The 19,723-nt window shown below is 42.1% G+C and overlaps 1 protein-coding gene across 5 annotated transcripts in view; it reads right to left on the bottom strand.

Annotated features, from left to right (window-relative positions):
• LOC130172254 (RNA-binding motif, single-stranded-interacting protein 3-like) overlaps positions 1 to 19,723 on the bottom strand; it is a 167,000-nt gene that overhangs the window by 72,949 nt on the left and 74,328 nt on the right. For 4 of the 5 annotated variants that reach the window (XM_056380832.1, XM_056380831.1, XM_056380833.1 and 1 more), the window contains one exon: positions 7,969 to 8,162. In XM_056380832.1, the coding sequence (XP_056236807.1) occupies positions 7,969 to 8,162 (194 nt within the window). The remainder of the gene's footprint in view (positions 1 to 7,968; positions 8,163 to 19,723) is intronic. The other variant, XM_056380830.1, reaches the window with a different exon arrangement.

Raw genomic sequence — 19,723 nt, forward strand, 5'->3', positions numbered from 1 at the left:
GAACTTTTGGTGGAAAAGCACCTTTGAATCGTTCATCTGGTAAAAATTTCAATTTGTCCAATACTAATTATAAGATGTTTGCATGATAACATGCCTTCTAGTCTTGTTTTACATTTTAATGAGGTGGTTACATGAAACAGATTAGTTTCTAAATTAGAGAAATGTAACAACCTCCTTGGAAGAATTTTTGAAGTGCAACTGTAAAGCTGTTTTCTCAAGTTCACGTTCAAGTTCGAATCTAAAAAGCTCAGGTAAAATAAAAATGACACACAAAATTGAACAAAAACTGATCCTAACACAGTTTCTCAGGGTGTCCACCTTATCACAGTTAAGTTTTCTATCTGGTCTTCTATCTATCCATTCTGTCCTTATCTATTTCAAACCCTAACCGCAGGCCCCTGAACACAGACAGTGCTGTCTCATAAATGATGATAATAACCAGACATCTGTATGGCATCCAATCCTGCTAGAAGGGCCTATAAGAGAAACAGGCAACCTCCATTTTTCTTTCTATCTGTTCTCTCCACCAACTTTTAATGTCTCCTGTCCATTTCACTACCTCGCTCTCTTTCTTGTGTTTGACACCTCTGCCTCTCCCTTTGTCTTCTTTCCTTATTTTCTTCTCCATCCCACTTCTATTCTCCAGCTCTCTGTTCTCAGAAAGAAGTTAATAATGTTTCTTATCAGAGCAGGCTTTCATTCCTCCTGGAAGGAGAGGAAGAAGAAACAGAGGCAGGGAAGGTATGAGGAGAGAGGAGGGAGGAAAATGCGGTGGGGGTGAGGGGCGGGAGACTGAGCCAGAAAGCTTGAATCGCTGAGATCAGCCTGGATCACTGCCTGGCTCTGTGGATGAGACTTTTTAATTAATGTTTTAACACTGCTGCACAATGACTGACTGGCTGGCTGAGTGACTATCAAACAGATTGACAGCCTGACAAACTGGCTGACTGGCTAGCTGGCTGGCTGGTGGCCCCCAGGTGAGGGATGGAAGTATATTCCCTCTTCCATTTTAGAGTAAAAAAATAAAAGTGAGACAATGGGGAGGGAGGCAAAAAAAACAATAGAGAAACCAGGCGAAGGTGCAGCGCAGGAGGTTACGAGCAGAGAAGGTGAAAAAATAAAGCAGGGGGGGGGGGGCTCGGAGGAATGAGAAATAGACAAGGAGAGGGAGAGCAGTCAGTCAAAAGATAAAAAAGACACTGAAGGCGAAGAGGAAGCGAGGTAGTCAGGGAGCGATGGAGAGATAGTAAGAGGTGTTTAATAAAGAAGAGATCATTTAGTTGTCACCATCAGGAGAGTCTCTGTCAGCCAACTGCTTCTGTCAGTGAGAAGAAGAGAACAGAGACTAGCTCGCCTGACAGCCTCACATCAAACTCTATTGGGACAGGAGACTTTAGAAATAAAGACAGAAAAAAACGCTTTAAAAGGCTGCTATCACACATAACATGACAGCTGAGCAGCTTATGATCTCGCAATTGGTAGAGAGAAAATCATTGCTTTTTTTTTTCCTGAACAATGCTCAATTTTCACACATTTTCCTGCAATTTAAGATATTTTTAGGGTATTTGCAAATCCACTGATTGTGACAGGCTGAAATCAAGTCTGATGTTTGCCTGGGAATTTTCTTTCACAAAGTCATGGCTGGTGGTAAATAAGTTCTTTGGCCTGTGGTTCCGGCAACAATCCAACGTGGAAAAAACTCCAAAAAAACAAGGCAGGACTAATCGCCCACACATATACGCACAAACAAACACACATGCAGACGCACACACAAGGCAACATGACAGATCAAAAACACCAAAGAGGTAATCACACACATTACACACACCATCTGGCAGGACCCGGCTCTTTGTTGACTTCAGTCTCCATGTGATTCAAACTTGGGTGTCAGTCTGTGAGTGTAAACACCTACAGTGCATGTGTGAGTGTATGTGCATGGACAGATTTGAGCATACAAATTCTTGTGTGGGTGCAAATCCTTGCAATTGTGTGTGTGTGTGTGTGTGTGTGTGTGTGTGTGTGTGTGTGTGTGTGTGTGTGTGTGTGTGTGTGTGTGTGTGTGTGTGTGTGTGTGTGTGTGTGTGTGTGGAGTGAGTATGAATGCATGACAAAGATCTCATGCACCATCGGTGTTTTGGCAGGTTTTTGTTCCCGGCAGAAAAGTGAAACATTTCCAGACTCTATTTGTGTGTGTGTGTGTGTGCATGTGTGTGTGTATGTGTGTGTGTGTGTGTGTGTGTGTGTGTGTGTAAAAGAAAGAGCGAAGGAGAGGAAAAAGAGAGAGGTACCTGGCTCAACACATTATGAATCTCAAAAAATATGTTCACAGTAGTCCGTTTTCACAGAGCGGAAAACAAATAAAGCGTATGTTTGATATGTGGCTGTGTTTGTGTGTGTGATATCGTCAGATCAATGTGTGTGACGTACAAGGAAGGTGGAGGAGAGGAGAGGTGAGGAGGAGGATGACGCCACGGCCTTGGGGAAATGTCAAATTACAACAACACTGCATCATCCAAAATGGTGTCTCACTCTGGACTTGACTCAGTGGTAAAATTCCATTTGATCCAGGCAGCTAAGACAATGTGCTATTGTGGTGAAGAAATGGAGCAAAGTATTGACAAAAGATCAGATGATGAAGTAAGGAGGCTGAGGATAATGTGGAAGAAGAGGAGAGAAAAGTGCAGAATGTCCTGTTCTGTGTTCAACCCCCGACTGGAAGCCTTTGGCTGATTCCAGCAGAAGCCTGGAACTTGTTGAAATAACATCAAATCGACCTGCACTTGACCCAACGGCAGTGACACAAGATACTCATAAAAACTATTCAAATACTTAAAACATAACACTAAAGGACTAAAAGAAGCCAGATGGCCAGGGTTAGCGCTTCCTTATTCCATTACTTTCCATTGTGCAACAGAAAGAGTGAGTGAAAAGGTTCTGAAAGGGATCTGAGTATGTAATTTGTTTCCATTGGATGCTCATCATAACTTAAGAGTCAGTAGTAGGAGTGAAGTGTGAAGCAACAGTGGAGCGAAGTGACCTAAATCATAGCTAGAGCTGTAGTTCTGTAACCAAACTTCCTTCAGAGCTACTTGAAATACAATACACACTCAACCAAGCACTTTATTAGGAACACCATAATAATACCGGACAAAGTCTCCATTTGTCTGGTATTATTATGGTGTCTCCATTTGTTCTCTAAACAGCCTCAGTTCTTTGTGCCTTGGATTCCACAAGATGTTAGAAAAATTTCTTTGAGATTCTGCTCAGTGTTGTCATGACTGCATCACATCATTTCTGCAGATTTCTACAGACAGGTTGTGGCATTCAAACCATGAATCATTGGTACTGAGCTTTCACCGCCTCATTACACTACCACCACCACCAGCATGGACTGTTAAAACGAGGCAGGTTGGGTTAACCTTAAATCCTGAAACTACCATCAGACCGGACTATGTTTCTCCAGTCTTCATCTGTCTAGTGATGGTTTGCTCTGGTCCGATTCAGTTGATTTGTATTTAAACTTGTAGCATTTTCCTTTTGGTTCAGTTTGTTTTAACACAGAGAAAAATTCAAGTGAACCAAAATGCATCATTACAAACCATGAGGGAACATTCACTCTGCTTATTGGTCCGATTGTCTGGCCGGAGCAGGAAAGTAAACACAGGAAGAAGGTTGCAGGAGCCATCAAACTCAAACTTGTTGAGTTCACCTACCAGTGGGGTCGGATCGAGTTCGGAACTCTTTAATATCAAAAAGGAACCGCTCCAGGGTTCGTTTGGGGACCAGACCGAGACCACCTACTCGAAAGGATCTCGGCGCGATTACTGTTTTCACACCTGCCGAAACGAATTGTACCAACGGGGAAAAGAAACCAGGGTTCAGTTGAACCGGACTAAAAGACCAGGTGTGAAAACACCCTGTTAGGTGGAACCAGACTGGCTTTTCTCCTCTGACTTCTTTCATCAACAAGACTTGCCTGTCCGCAGAACTGCCATTCACTGGATGTTTTCTGTTTTTCGCGCCATTCTGAGCAAAAACTCTAGAGACTGATGTGTTTGAAAACCCATGGAGATCTGCAGTTTCCGATATATCTCCTGGAACCAACAATCACACCACGGTCACAGTCGCTACAACATGAAACAGTTGTCAAAAATGCTCATCACAAATTCCCAAAAACATGTCCAACCATCAGACCAAACCTACAGGTATTCAGCTGACAACACAGACATCAGCAGTAGTCTTATGAAAGAAATCCTTAAAAAAAGACTTTATATGATACAGTATACTGACAAAATGCAAAACTTCCCTCTCTGCATTTTGTCTTTGAATCATGAGTCACAAACAACTCAGCAGGACTTGCCAGCTAACCTAAAATTCTCTATTTTCCTTGGCTTCACAGAAATGCTACAAAGCCCCCAAACACAGTGCTATAAGCCAGAGGAGAATGCCTTTCCACAGCGGCGGATGTGTGAGGGATAGGGCTGACAGACTGACTTTCACTATGACAATCCTTTTAGGACGAGGTACATGTCTTTTTCAACACAGGGAAACTCCTCAGAATCCCTGCCAAAAGTGGAGTTTTGATTTTTTCCACCAAGAAGTGTGAAACACAAAGAACAGTAAGGCCACTGAAACTGACAGTATTTTCCTGACTGTCGAGACTTAAGGATGAATGTCAATATGAAACTCAGTGCACCCAATTTTGGCAGGCTTGACAAAATCAGTGTGCACCTTGTGCTGCGTATGTGTGTGTGTGTGAAGTGTTAATGACAGTCCTCATAGGGCCCTCAAAGCATCAGATCTGTTTTCATTCCCTTGCGCACCACCATCAGCCTATGGATGCTCACCGTTTGATGTCTACTGAACCACACCCCCCCCACCCTCCCACCCCACACACACACACAAACACACACTCATCATTTCTAAATGTCTCCAGGATGTCTTTGAGTGCACATATACATTATGTATATGTGCACATTCTGTGTATTTGATGCTTCTGCATGTTCTGTCTGAGGCTCTGTGTGTGTGTGTGTGTGTGTGTGTGTGTGTGTGTGTGTGTGTGTGTGTGCACGTGCATTTATGAGCGTACATGCAGGTTGGTCTCTGTGTGTGGCATCTCCTAATTGGGGATCCGATACAGCTGTCTTGTCTCTTGCATTTCCCTCATTTTTCCCCCTCTCTCCCAGTTAGACTCAAACAGACCAACACAGAGGGAGGACTGAGAGAGTGCAGCGCTTCAGAAGTCTTTCGAATTCATTCCCCATATGCAGTTTAACATCTTCAGGCACTATAAAGAAATTAAGTCTTGGAGTGTTTTCAGGATGAAAAGGCAATGTGCTGTGAATTTAAGGCTGGTTTTATGTCACTGAAATACTGATGATTAAAGATGGAATCTGTCTTTGAAATATTAGGCAATATACTTCCGGACAAAGAGATGCATCAAGGGCTCAGGTTTCATTCCAGTCACCTGCTACCAAAACACAGTTTTTCCAGCTCAGCTGCTGATGATTAACAGGAGATCGTAAACTCATTCAGTGTTTTATATTCTTCCCCAGTGATTTCTCCTTTGAGTGGCTTTGAGTGGTTAAAGTTTGTCTGTCCTCATACGACCCCCTCCATTATGAAGCAGAGACAAAGCCAATAAACTGATAGATCAATAGATGGATAGATAGATACGATTCGTGAAGCAGTGGTAAGCATGAGAGAAAGCCAGCAAGACAACAACAAGTGTGAGTGAAAGCAAGTGAGAGAGACAGAAATTGCCCTTGTGCTACACTTTAGATTCCGCTCACGTTCTGCTCTGTCCCCAGACGTTAAAAGTGTGTCCATAGTTTGGGCAACCGGGGGAGTGATTGGAAATGTCAGCTGACAACAGCACTTTTCACTGACACTCTGAGAACTGGCACAGAGACAGGGAGCGGGGCAGGGAGGGCGGGGTGAGGGACAGAGAGAGAAGGATGCAAGGAGGAAATGAGGAGGATGACAGAATGGGAAGGGAGAGGATGGTGCTGGTGGGCGGGTTGGCACTGAAAATAAGTTACGCTTGGTAACAATAAGGATGAGGATGACATTGAGTTGAAAAAGTGTGTGCGTGCGTATGTGTGTATATGAGTCAGTGTCAGGGGGCTGTCCTTCTGTTATTCATTGTAACTGTGTGCATGAATGAAATGCCTGTTTGTGTGTGTGTGTGTGTGTGTGTGTGTGTGTGTGTGTCATGTCAGAGAGTGACAGGAAACTGCCACTCAGTCTATTTCTAAAAGCCGCAGAGAGTTAGAAATCCAAGGCTAAGACTGCTGCCCAACAGACCACATGGGCCCCCCTCCCCCACTGACCTTTCCTAAATGTTACTGGTCACTTGGCACACTCACTGGGCCTCTAATGAAACTTTTATTGGCCCCCATTTTTCACCCTGTTTCTCCAGAACGCCTCCAGGGCTAAGCTGAAATACAACAGGCTTGAACTGCAGCTGACACACAGAAGGGCAAGGTATGGTGTGTGTGTGTGTGTGTGTGTGTGTGTGTGTGTGTGTGTGTGTGTATGTGTGTGTGTGCGTGTGTGTGTGTCTTATAGTCTCCACATTTTATTTTTAACTGCCTTTTTCAGTTTATTCCAAAATCAATTAGATCAATTAGAAATGAGATCATTTAACGCCCTTACCTGCAGAATATTTAGCTCAATATATAATTGTCTAATTACACTTGATATCAGGTGTTAGCTGACATGCCCCTCTGCAAGAGAGCTGGTTTATCATTTGCATTAAATTCTGTGTTGACTCTGTTTGTCCAAATGGGGACGATTGAGAATGAAATGCACAGGATCGACTTTTAGCATGAAGGCAGAGAAAAGGAAGTGAAGGGGCCCACCCCTACTGAGTCCAGTTCCTGGTTATCACATGTCAAGTTCTTCTGCTGCAGCAGATGAAGTTACAACAAGCCAGGAGCAATCAGGGACACCACACCATTCACTAGTATATTATCAAGAAGAAGAAACATATTGCTGTGAAGGCGGATTGACCTCCAGTGTCATATCAGCATGGTGGAAATACATCATTGGCACTGACCTGCTCACACCCTTTAGTATATCATGCCAAACAGTTTGTATCCAATATGATGGGAAACAACATGAAATCAGAAAAACAACTATTATACTTTCTAGATTTATCTCTTTTTAACATATGTAAATATATATAACTCCTTCCATTGAGGCAGATAGAGTCAAACAAATAAAAGTTACAGGACTTTGTAGTGAGACTGTGTTTGTTAATACTGTTTCCAAGGTTAAGAATAAATGCTCAGTCTCAATGCTGATCCTGCAGTTTGAATAAAACTGATAAAAAAAAGCTAAATCAATGTTTCCCAAACACTAAAATGTTTAGAAAAGCTATGTCTAAACTGCAAGTTACATTTTTGGCAAATCATCTTTGCAATAGACAGTGTAAAATACTGGACTGCCAAAATCATCATATTTCAAATTCTAGTGGTATAACTTGGTAGCTTTGAATGCAGTGCAATTACATTTCCATCCAGCCTAATTTGCACGACTATTATCGTGAAATAAGTGAAGATATCTGTCTCAAAAAGTTGCTAAATATGTTGGAGACTGCAGGGATTAAAACCGAAAGGCGTACGTGTGTATCCTAGTATGTGTGTGTATGTATGTGTGCTTGTGTGTGACCCAGTACAGAAGGGAGTAGATGGGTTAGCCCCAGCTGGGTTGTGCTTTTACGTCTGAGGAAGCACAGAGGGGGGACACAGAGGTCAAGAGCAAACTGTTGATACTCATTAGAAGCTGCTGTTGGACTCAGGCAAAACTAATTACCACAAGCTGAACTGAACCAAGCAGGAATGAACTCAGTTGCACTGAAGGGTGCTGTTTAATTCATGTGCATATCAACAGAACAGAATAGAATAGAACAGAACAGAACAGAATAGAACAGAATAGAACAGAATAGAGCAGAATAGAACTCACGGCTGGCAGAGTTTGATGAGGTCCTGGTCGGTGGTGGCCGGCGGCAGGCCTCTGATGTACAGGTTGGTCTTACTTAGCTGCTCCATTAGCCCTCCTCCCTGACCTCCTCCTCCTCCTCCTCCACCTCCACCTCCACCTCCTGTGGTGCCGGGGCTGGGTGGAGCCATGGGTTGCGGGGGAGGAGCATAGGACTGCTGTTGAGAAAAAGAGAGGGAAAGGTTAGTCTAGGTCACAACACAATGAAAAATGCATTATATTTCTGAGCAAATCTAATGACGCCAAAGTTATTTTCAGTTTCTGCCCCTCAGTCCTCCCCATTAAACAAAATCTCTTCTTTCTACCGAACTCACATCCTTTTGAATAATCTCTTCCTGCATCAAGCCCCACCGCAATTTCTTGATGCAACAGGAAGCACATCAAATTAAGGAAGCAGGATCTGTGTAATTACTAGTGCCTATTATGATTATGGCACCAAGTTTTACTATGAGCTTGTATCATTAACGATTATAGGCTGTGCTGCATCTTTGCAGCAACTTCTACTGCTTTAGTTAGCTTTGATGATACTGCAATAAACATTGGTATTCAGTCGGTGTCATCATCATGACTGGAGTGACCTGCTGTAAGTTACAATGCTTTCATGTTGTGGATCAGGAAATGTTTCGGGCCACTGGCAGCTTTCTTAAAGATGGGGATGTTTTCAAAGTGTTGATGGACAAAAGGCTCCGAATATGTGTCCTCTCTCTGGTGCATATGTGTGTGTGTGTGTGTGTGTTAGCACAGCACAGAGAGATGAATCAACACAGTAAAAATAGAAGAAACCATCTTGACAGGTCATTTAGAGAACAGTATCTTAAAATGTGATCATTTAACTTGTTTATGGATCAAAAAGATCCAAAAAAAATGATATTTTCTCGATACACGTGATCTTCCTTCTTCAAGGTACCGTCATCTATTTAAAGGAAATCTGAATAGATGCAAGACTGCATTGGATGCATTTACTGTCAAGCTTCCCTTCATAGGGGCACAAACCAGGCCATTCAGTGTTTAATCCAAGTCTGGGCATTTTATCAGCCCTAACTTACTCAAACGTTTCCAATTAGCCTCTTCTGTCCAATTACACAGCTCAGTACTGACTAAATGACTTAATAAGATGACCATTTCTGGGAGGGAGGAAGACTAGTCTGAGGATTAATGAGGGTTCAGGTGGGTTCAGAGTGCACACCCACCCCTGCCTGCCCGCAAACTATTATTTCAAGTTTGGAGGAAGTAAAACAGTCTGATGGCTCATGTGACGACAGCGTTCAAGAAACACTCTGTCTGCTGCCTTGATGTCTGGAGCAAAACAGCCACAGCGGCTCGACAAAGAAATCTGGTCTCGGCATCGGTCCCACTGTTGGGAACTGGATGGAACAAGTTCAAGATGATCACAGGCTAGTTGCACTGTGTGCCATGATGCCGAGTGAGAGAGACAGGCAAAGACAGAGGATGGAAGGGAAGGGTGAGAGACAGGTGAGACAGGAAGAGCGTATGCGCTTGGATGTATACTGTATTTGGCAGTGTGTGTGTGCGCTTGTGCGTACGCATATGCTAGAGAGTGCCTGTGTGCTTGTGTGTGTGTGAGCCGGTGTTTGTGATAATGACAGGTTGTCACCACACAGCAATGCGGAGCCTGAGCCAGCTCTGATATTAATCCATTACCTGTACTTCCCTCAACTGGCACACAGTTCCTGACACACACACACATACACACACACACACACACACACACACACACACACACACACACACACACACACCTACACACACACACACACACACAGGCATGCTGGCAGCTCAGAGACGACAGCACTAACAGGATTCAGCACATGTACAGGAGACATGCAGCAGCAAGAGGAAATAGTGCTTGTGGAACAGTGTCATTTACGGTCCAGTGCCTTACACTAACAGCCCAGAATGAGCATATACACTTAAAAATAAATAAATAAACTACAGAGAAGAAAAAAGAAGACACTGGGCAATACTTTATTTCAATGGCTGTGACAAATACTACTCTTTCTTGCAAGTGTCTCCTTACACCAGTTTCCAATACAGTGTTTACTGACAAAATATTGTCTCTTAGTCTTAAAGCTATTGATGATGCAAATGTAAGAAATGCAAAGCGCGATTTAATCTTCTTAATTATTAGACAGAGATGTAATTGAAAATTAAACAAGTTAGTTGTCAAGCAAAACTGTCACTGTGCTAAATCTATTTGCTGTTTTTCTTTCTGTTTTTACTGTAAATTGATTATTTTTGGCTCGAATATATTTTTTTTCTTTCTTTTTTTTTTTTTTACTATTTTCAGACACTTTATACAGTGAGTGATCAATCAATATTAAAAATAATCATTAGCTGCATCCCTAAATATCACTAGAAATAGAAGAATTTTATCGATTCACGAGGACTGGCACACATGCAGAGAAAATAATCAAATTTCCAGACACTCCAGAGGAGCTTCTCAGCACTCAGCAGTGTGTGTGATTTGCACTGTGACGTGCATGTATGTGTTCGCATGTATGTGTCTGTGATCATGATAATGAAAGTCTGAACAGTGTTGAGGACTGATTCGATATAAGCCTCTTGACGGTGGGTTTGTTTACCGACCACCCCTGAAAGATAACGATGATGATGGGAAGTGTCAGATACAAATAAAAGACCCCCGGCTGCAATCTGAAAGAGAAATACCAAAGCTAAAACATGCTAAAGATAACACAAATATAAAGCCAGCACATGCAATATATACACACACACACACACACACACACACACACACACACAGTCAGCCTTATCTATGTACATTTATTTTATTCCACCGTGATGTGGAACAGAAAAGAGCCTTTCTTCATTCACACATACACACACTCAGATGTCCAGGTATGCACAAATGTACAAAATCTCTCCGCTTTCTCTAACTCGCTGACACAACTCACAAACACGGACACACACAAACAGAAACACACAAACACAAACACACAAACACACAAACACACACACACACACACACACACACACACACACACACACACACACACACACACACACACACACACACACCTGATCAAAGGTCTTGCCCAGGGAACCTCTTTCAGCCAATTTGTGCAGCTGTCAGGGTCTGGGCGATAGTGAGCTGTGTATGTAATGTGTCAGACACTGTGATAGGGAATCCTTTGAAACATTAAAATCTCTCTCTCTCTTTCTTTCTCTCTCTCTGGCATCCACGCTTTCTCTCCTCTTTTACCTCTCTCGCTCACTGTCAAATTTAACTCCACCATCGCTCAATCTCTCGCTCTATTCACCTCTATCCCTCCACTTCCCATACACTCGCTCTATATCTCTCCCTCTCTCCCTCCTCTCTTTCTCTCTTTTAAGGATTACTCTGCAGTCGGGCTGTGTGGACTGAAGGCTGCATCTCAGCTGGTATTGTTGATACACTCAGTACAGTGGAGCAGCTCTCGCAGTGGGGAATAGGCTCAGAGGCAGCGACACAAACTGTCACACAAAACAAACAGTCACCGGGTTTTTTCGTACATTTCATGCGCGGCTGAGCCTGTGAACAACAACGCACTGCACAACGCTGCTGCACGCTGTCATATATGTGCATGCTGCGACTATCTGATGAGCATATATGCGACTGCAAAGAGGAAAACAAGTTACTTATCCTCAAGACACTAGAATATGTTTCGAGCACATCTTCAAACATTTGCCTTTCACTGAGCTACAGTGTAGCTGTCATGGCATCACTTGCATCACCTTGAACAGGTAACAGACTGTTGGTCTGCGTATAGGCCCATTCATGATGTACATATTTGATCTTGCCTTGAAACTTGTTTTTTTATGGGTGAAAAAATAAAGAAAATATTCCTAAATAAATGAGTGTAGAAACAAAATGAATGCAGATGGATCCCAAAGACTTGTAGAACCTAGACCAAAGCATATTGAACCCGCTCTGTAGGGTCGCAGTGGCCAAACACCTTCAGACACTTAATGTTGCTTTTTTTCTTTAATTTGTCACATGGATATCATCAGTGAATCCAATAAATATTCATTTCATCTTGGAAACAACTGCTTGCTTTGGTCTGATTTGGAGAAATGTGGTTATAGAGGCTTAGTGACATAGTGACTAGACTCGTGTGGGTAGTCCTGCTGACTCCTGTGTCATAACTGTCTGCAGACCGTTTCTCTTTTGTGGAGCAGTTTATTTTCCAAATCAAAGTAGACGGTGCCACACTGCTAATTAGCTACAATAGCGTCCTCTGTTTTGGACTCTTCTGCTCCCAGTTCCCTCAAAGATCAGCACAGTCAAGATGACTCGGGCTGATTTGTTTTGCCTCCGTTAGTGAAGCCCTGCCACTCCAACCCCCCCACCCCCCGGTCCTGATTTTTGTTTTTGCATACTGAGGCTCAGTGTGTCTCAGTGTCTTGCCACTGTATCTATGCACATTGCAGAAGAGATATGCCAGAGGTAAAAGAGATGCAGAGAGACACAGACAAAGACAGTAACAGGGCTTGAGAGCTTAATAGCCAACAATGAGCCCATTGGTTTGCTGCTATAACTCAGTTCCATACATTTTAACAAGGCATCTCTAGCAATATGCTCCTCCATGTGCATTTAATATGATGTAACACATTCTTTCTCACAGCTGTAGGCGTGTATGTATTTATATATATATATATATATATATATGCAGACATTAACACACATTCATTGCAGGATCAAGCTTAGCAGCATTTTAGCAGGGTCCATTATAGTAGGAGAGATGGAAAGATTCACTAAGTGACGATATGGAAGCACAAAGGGAGGGAAAGGAGAGGGAAAAGAAGTTGCACAGTCCCAGAGAGGTGTGAACTTTAGGTGAAAGGTAGGAAGGGAGGGATAAAGAGATGGAAGAGAGAGAGAGTGGAAGAGAAGGCGGCAGAGAAAGGAACAGCGAGACGGTGAAAGAGAGATGGCTGATGAAGAGATTTGAGTGAGAAGGAATAAGGAGAAAGAAGATGGGACATGGGAGAAAGGAAAGAGGGGGACATGGGAGAGCGGGTTGTTCCGGCCTCTTCTGATGCTTCCTGAAACACAGAGGAAAGAATGCGGGCTATTTTTAGGTCCAGTGCTGAGATTCTCTCTTACTGTCAGTGCCTCTAAACACAGCAGCGGAAGGGTTTAAGGAAGAGCTTATGAATACATCGGAATGGAAACATGGCTCCCAATATACCGTCTCCGTTTGGAGATTACACAAGCAGCTAAATTAAGCCTTGGTTATTGCTTCTGTCGGAAATCTTGAAAAGACAACAAATCTTTTCAGGGATTTACAAAAACTTGAGACTGGCATGTCCAAGTCTTGCTTGATTGGAAAATGTGACTTCAAGGTGTTGCAATGACAAAACAGAAAAGAAATACTTACAATAATCTGAATAAAGGAAGGAAATAGCCATATTTAAGTTTGAGGAAACAGAGGAGACTGCAGAGAGTTCAGTTAATGCTGTGTACAGGTATAAAAAGCTTTCTTGGAGACAAGCCTAATGATATCCAATACAGGATACTTACAGGTCAAGTTAAGAAATGTGTAGGCTAGAGGTATAGCCTGTGATTAGTTTGGGGGCGTAAATGATATGTCTGGGAAAATCACACCAGAGGGTTGTGTAATAAAATCATTTCAAAGTCCAAATCCGTGACCAGCTCAGAATTCCTGGAAAAGGATCTGCACTTCTTTGAGTGTGTCCTTAAAAGAGGTGCACTGATAATCAAGTTTGTGAGACTAATGACAACCATACAGTGTCTGCATGTTTCATTAAGGTAAATGTAAGGCTTTTAAAGACCTCCTTTCATACCAGTTACGATAACATACCAAAAACAAATTTGCAGTTAAAGTACATGTCAAATACCAGTCTTTGTGATTGGGGTTATTTGTCACTGGACAAAAACATACCACACCAGCCGCTATATTTTATAAGTGTAATACTAGATGTTACTATACCCTTGAGCTAATGCAGACATAATTATCGTAATTTAAGTCTGGTTAAGGCTTTGAGGGCCTGCAGACACACTGCAGTTTTTTGAGGCAGAAATAACTGGATATCATGTTTTACCAGGGTGTCTGCAAGTTTCATCAGCCCATACTCAGGATCATTGTACGGTCAATCAGAATGGAAAATGATCACTTTAATTAAATATGCAGAAAGCTTACCTATCAGGATATAGTCTGCATGGCCTATTTAATATCCCATCAGAAAAATGGTGCAACAACATAAAGCAGTAAATTAATACTATTCAATACACACCGTAGCACAAGAAAAAAAGACAGCTGGTACAATTGTTCATCTTCATCAAAATGCTTCCCTTGTCTATCATAATAAAAACCTGTCTCTTTTCAGCTCTTCCTAAAATAAAGTCTTTGTTCTGGTATTTTAGAAGTAGCGGTGCCGTGAAGCCACTGTCTTCTTGTGCTCGCTGCTTGTTCATCTTTCCGCCATTACATTTCATGTTCTTCCATTTTCACTCTCTCTGGTCTTCTTGTTTATATCTCACCTCTCTCCTAATTTCCTCTCCTCTCTCATCACTCTCCCGGTCCCCTTCCCAAACAACTCCTTCCCTGTCTCTGTCTGTCTCCTCAGAAAATCAGGTCGTCTAGGTTGCTTCCCAGTGGAACGCCATGTTCCAGCTGTCTACCTCTCTGTCTCTCTTGTTAACATCGGCAACAGCAGCATTAACAACACTTGGGCTGTCATAAACAAGTTGCACAAACAACCCAGGAGGACATCCAGTTTGGGTTCGGTGCTGACTGACCTGGTTGAGAGATAAGGAGATAAGGAGATGATGGAGAGCAACTGTGGTGATTTTTTGAACTCTCAGTGAATTCCTGCGGCTGTGTTTTTGAGAAGGTCAGAGGCCTACACCTCAGAGGAGGGGGGGTATGAGTGAGTTTAAAGGAAAGCAGTTTAACTTGGGATTGATTTGAATCTGCAAGGCTATTGTTCTTGGGGTCAAAGCTGAGTGAATGTTTGTGTGTGGGGTTATGGGAAATGTTGGTTGATTGTTGGTGAAAAACCCAAAAAGCTTGTGCAATAGCTTTCTGTATTTGAGTAGATTCTACTGTAATGTAATTGTACAAAATGATGTTGGTGCAATTCATCTTTAAGTAGCTCTATGTTGAGTCAGACAGCAGTCCACTCACAAACCACACAGCAAGAGGAGGTTGTTTGAAGATGGGTTCATGTCGAATGATGTATGGTCAGATTATACCTTTATACAGTAAATACAAATAAATTACATTGTTTTGTTCATTTGATAAGAATGTTAAAAGTATTTTGACCAAAAGCTAAAACATAACATGGAAATGTAATGTAACACTGGTGGAGTGTTGGCTCTGTGGTTTTCACCATCACTTTACAGCAAGTATGTCCAGTGTACGAATACTGGCTATGGAGGTCAAGATGGTGGGTGGGCACGTAGCGCGATTAACTTTCATGGAGAAGCATGGATTGAAAATAATTTGGGTCATGCTGAATCATCCAATTTTGACGTTCTTGTTTGGCGATAGAGTTGGTGCCCCGGTGTCCTCCCAAAACGGAGAGACACGGATGTTAGGGACATTTTCTTGCCCTGTCTGACCAGGAGTTGCAAGTGGAAGGAAATAGGCACCATTTCTGGATTTACTGGTACTAGCTTAAATGGAATAAATGTAGTGGATGAATTCTGGGTACTGATGGCCAAGTAAGGATTTTATTTACTTTTCCTTTCTCCTTTAAAGCAAGTAAGTTCTGCCAATGCACATATCTCATGCTGAACATATGTGTACTATGCACATGTTGGCTCAGATTCAAGTCCTTGCTAAAGCGATTTACTTGCATATGTTCTGTCTTTGCTGTGATCAACATTCACTGTGACAAACAAATCGAACTACATTAAAGCGGCTGACCTTACGCCGTCTTTCTAAAAAAGAAAAAAAAAAAACCCCTTCCTGAGTGACGTCCAAGAAAATCATTCCAGCACATTACTTCAAAACCCACCTGATGGTTTTTTTCCTCCATTTCTCTGAGTATATTAAAAAAAAATCATACACTACATTCCTCTTTCTTAATTGCATGACCTCTAGCATGCAAGTTACAAAAAGGGAAAAAAAAACATGCATATTGAAGAGGAGCTTTGCACAAAGCTCTTTTATTATGTATATTTATGCAAATGACACGTTAGTTTATTCAACAAAGTCTCTCTTGCTCCTCCTCTCATTACCCCCTGGTCAGTGTTTGAACCCTGCAGTATGCATGATGAGCAGCAGGAGATGGGGTTCGTGAATGGTGATTGGTTTTATACAAAACCTATATACGAGGGAAAAGTATGAAGGTTTCATTGCTCTTCAATGACTCCCCTCAAAGTTTCAAATTAAGCAATGTTAAATATTGCAGAGGTCTATCAGCAGCAGCTCCACTTCTTTGTCACCGCTAATGAACTATGGATGTCTCCTTATATGGTGAACTGTGTATTCCTACCTGCCGCTTATCATCCAGCAGTGCTTCTATCCCTCTTTATCTTTATCATCTCCTCCTTGCATATTAATAATCTCATGCTGCCCTCCCATGTCCCTCACCTCTTCACTGTTCTTGTCAAACATTTTGCTTTTCTCCTCCTACATAATTTCATCTCCTCGTGTTTCGTCTTCAACTTTCTACTCATCTCCATACCTCAGCTGCCGACACCCTCTGCCCTCTCCTCTTTTTCTGGCCCATCATCTCTTTTCCTCTTGTCTCATCTTTTCCTCGTACTCACGCTCCTCCTATCTGCTGCCCCCCTCTCCTCTAACACTGTGCTGGAGATTAAAATATGAGGAAACAATCAAGCTCTGGCTCATTAGCATATGAACGGGGGGCTGACAGGCAACTGCAGGCACGACAACAGAGCCCTGGAAATCCACCGCAGAGCTTTTTTTAATCCCAGGAATGACTTTTTACCGTATTTTTGTTGAATGAGACTGAACAATCCTCTGCCAGTCCTTTCAGGCAGTCAAATTACCATCAGAATAAGAGGGCATGAGAATAAGACAGAATGCTTATATAGCATCAGGTCAAAGAATGGAGACTATAGAATAAGTGTGCAGACAGAATAATGTTTCTCCACGGCAACAATGAGACGCTAAAAAGATAGGAATTGGCGTGTGTGTCTGTATGTGTGGGTGCATGCACTTGTGTGTTGGGTTCGTCTTCTCACAGCAACAATGAGGAACTGAAAAGATAGCAATTGGCATGTGTGTGTGTGTGTGTGTGTGTGGGTGCTTGTATGTTAGGGTGTGGGGGGGGGTCTACTCTCATTAGTGAATCAATTTAAATGTCTCTATAAGCACGGCAACAACACAGGTCATGACATACAGTATATCATGAGGCAACAGAAATGGGAATGGTAACTTATTACATTACTGAAACATAGTGAAAGTTGCAGAGGTGGAAGTTATGAGAAAGCACAGTCGGGTTACTGCCAGTCTATATTACCACACTTCAGTTAATATTGCTGCTCAAGTTGTTTGTGTCCCATGATAAACCCATTGAAATGAAACATCACATTTTCAAAGTGATAAAACACACACATACAGCACACACACAGCACCATGTAGCAGACCACATACTTCACAACATAAATTGAGACTTTAGATAAACCTGTCAGTTATAATAAGACTAAGAGTCTAAAGCCATGCTAGCAGCTCTTTGAGGCGGTACTTTGGCACAGCAGTGCTTTGAGCTAAACACTAATGCTGCATTCATGCCATGTTGGCAGAATGGTAAAAACAAGAAAAACATCCCTTATTCTGACTTGCGAGTGTTCATGCATTATTCCAGGGTGGTTAGCTCTAGTGCTAACTTTGGAGTCACATCAGATAAACAGCCTAAATTAGCTTCTTTTGTTGTGTTTACGTATTTGTAGCAATTCATTACCAAGTGAAACCAGATGCAAACAGTCTATGGCTCCTATAAAATGAGCTGAATGGATGGTATTAGTTTCCTAATATCTTCAACAGAGAATTACAAGTTGCAGGCTGACGTGAATGGATTTTCCCAATCGGCTGCTTCTAATTATGGTTTAAATGATATGACCTGAACACAGTGTGACAGCGGGGTATACTCACAATGGCACAGTTAACATGCAAACTTTTGGCAAATGTACTGCACAGTGAGGTACCTCGTGGGAAAGTAGTCTCAGATTTTGTACTCCACTATATGTTCACCAGCTTATTTTGGCCTGTTAGCATGATAACACTTGCTAAATAACACTAAACAAAAAGTAGGGCTATAGCTCAGGAATAAAAAACAGATGTCTGCAATAAATGTTATAACAATCCGTCCGATAGTAAACTCTAGAAAAACTACTATGTTACGTAAGTAGTCCATTCAATTCTTGTAATTTTTAAACTGGGAATTTTCAAATTTACACATACACATCCATCTCCCTACAATGGTAGGATGTGTGCTAGCACTCAACAACAGGACACAGCTGAGCTGCACTGTAAAACAAAGCCACGGTTGATTTATTCTATTCCACATAATCTATGTTAATGGAAGTCATATGAAAAGACTGTAAACAAGAACTCCTGTTTAAGGTCATTTCACTGAGCTATGGAGGCCAACAGAATGTGAAATTGTGAGACATGTGATGGTGCAGTAGGCGCCTGCACATAGATTATTCAACTCATATGATCCTGCATGGGGACTGCAGGGTTTACTGGTAATTCCTCTTGTAAGTGAGGCGATGTTACTGCGTCAATGCACCACTACATCTATATACAGTCTTGTCTAATGTAGTAACAGGGTTCTCTGTGCCTCTCTCACTCAGATCGACCAGGTCTGATTTAAACACAATTATCTTTACCTTGTCTGCTCTCGGGGTCACTGACCATTCATTATTACTCTGCTTCCTTCCTCCACTGTATCCCTCGTTCCTTCCTGTTTCTCTCTCTGCTCTAATTAAATTCCTTCATCAAAAAGAGGAGTAAATAGTCAGGGAAAGAGAGAAGAAGAGGAGGGAGGGGTAGAGGGATAGATGGAAAGAGGGAGGGATGGAGGAAGAGATCAGAGTGTAAGAACATATTGAGCGGAATCCATGCCCGCTGTCTGAGATCAGATGATGACCTGAGGATATCTAGAGGGAAAATCCATAATAGGCCATCTGAACAAAGGTAGAGCTCAGTCAAATCATTATGTTTTTTATTTCTCAGGTGGAAGATTAGACAGAGAGAAATACATAACACAGTTAGTCAGTCAGACTAGAGGTACATAGCAAATGATCGGACACACATGAGTTATATCCAATAATTTTACACTCAGAACTTTCGTTCAGAAATGAACCTATAAAGCGTGCACTTTACTGTATACTGAAACTCGTGATTTATGTTCTATGCACTGTGATTCAACAGTATCTTAGTAGAGTCGACTGCCAAAACAAATTGCATCTGGATTAGGACTGGACCAATATAATATTGTGAGGGGATGCCACACCATTTTCCACAGGAAATTCCATGTGTTGAAATACTGAATGGCAGCATGAAGTAACCCCGGTGTTAAATACATTTAGGTCACTAAACCGTTTCAACTCTCACTCCTCCTTTGTCCCTGTGAGAGATGATACACACAAGCTCACATTTATAATTCAGAATCCAGTATTGAGCCATTCATCAAATCAGAAAGAGACATGGTTCGCCCATTTAAAAAAAACAAAAAACAAAGGCTGAACAGTGAGTGC

This window comes from Seriola aureovittata, chromosome 7 (genome assembly GCF_021018895.1).
Source record: "Seriola aureovittata isolate HTS-2021-v1 ecotype China chromosome 7, ASM2101889v1, whole genome shotgun sequence".
In the NCBI taxonomy this organism is placed as follows: Eukaryota; Metazoa; Chordata; class Actinopteri; order Carangiformes; family Carangidae; genus Seriola; species Seriola aureovittata.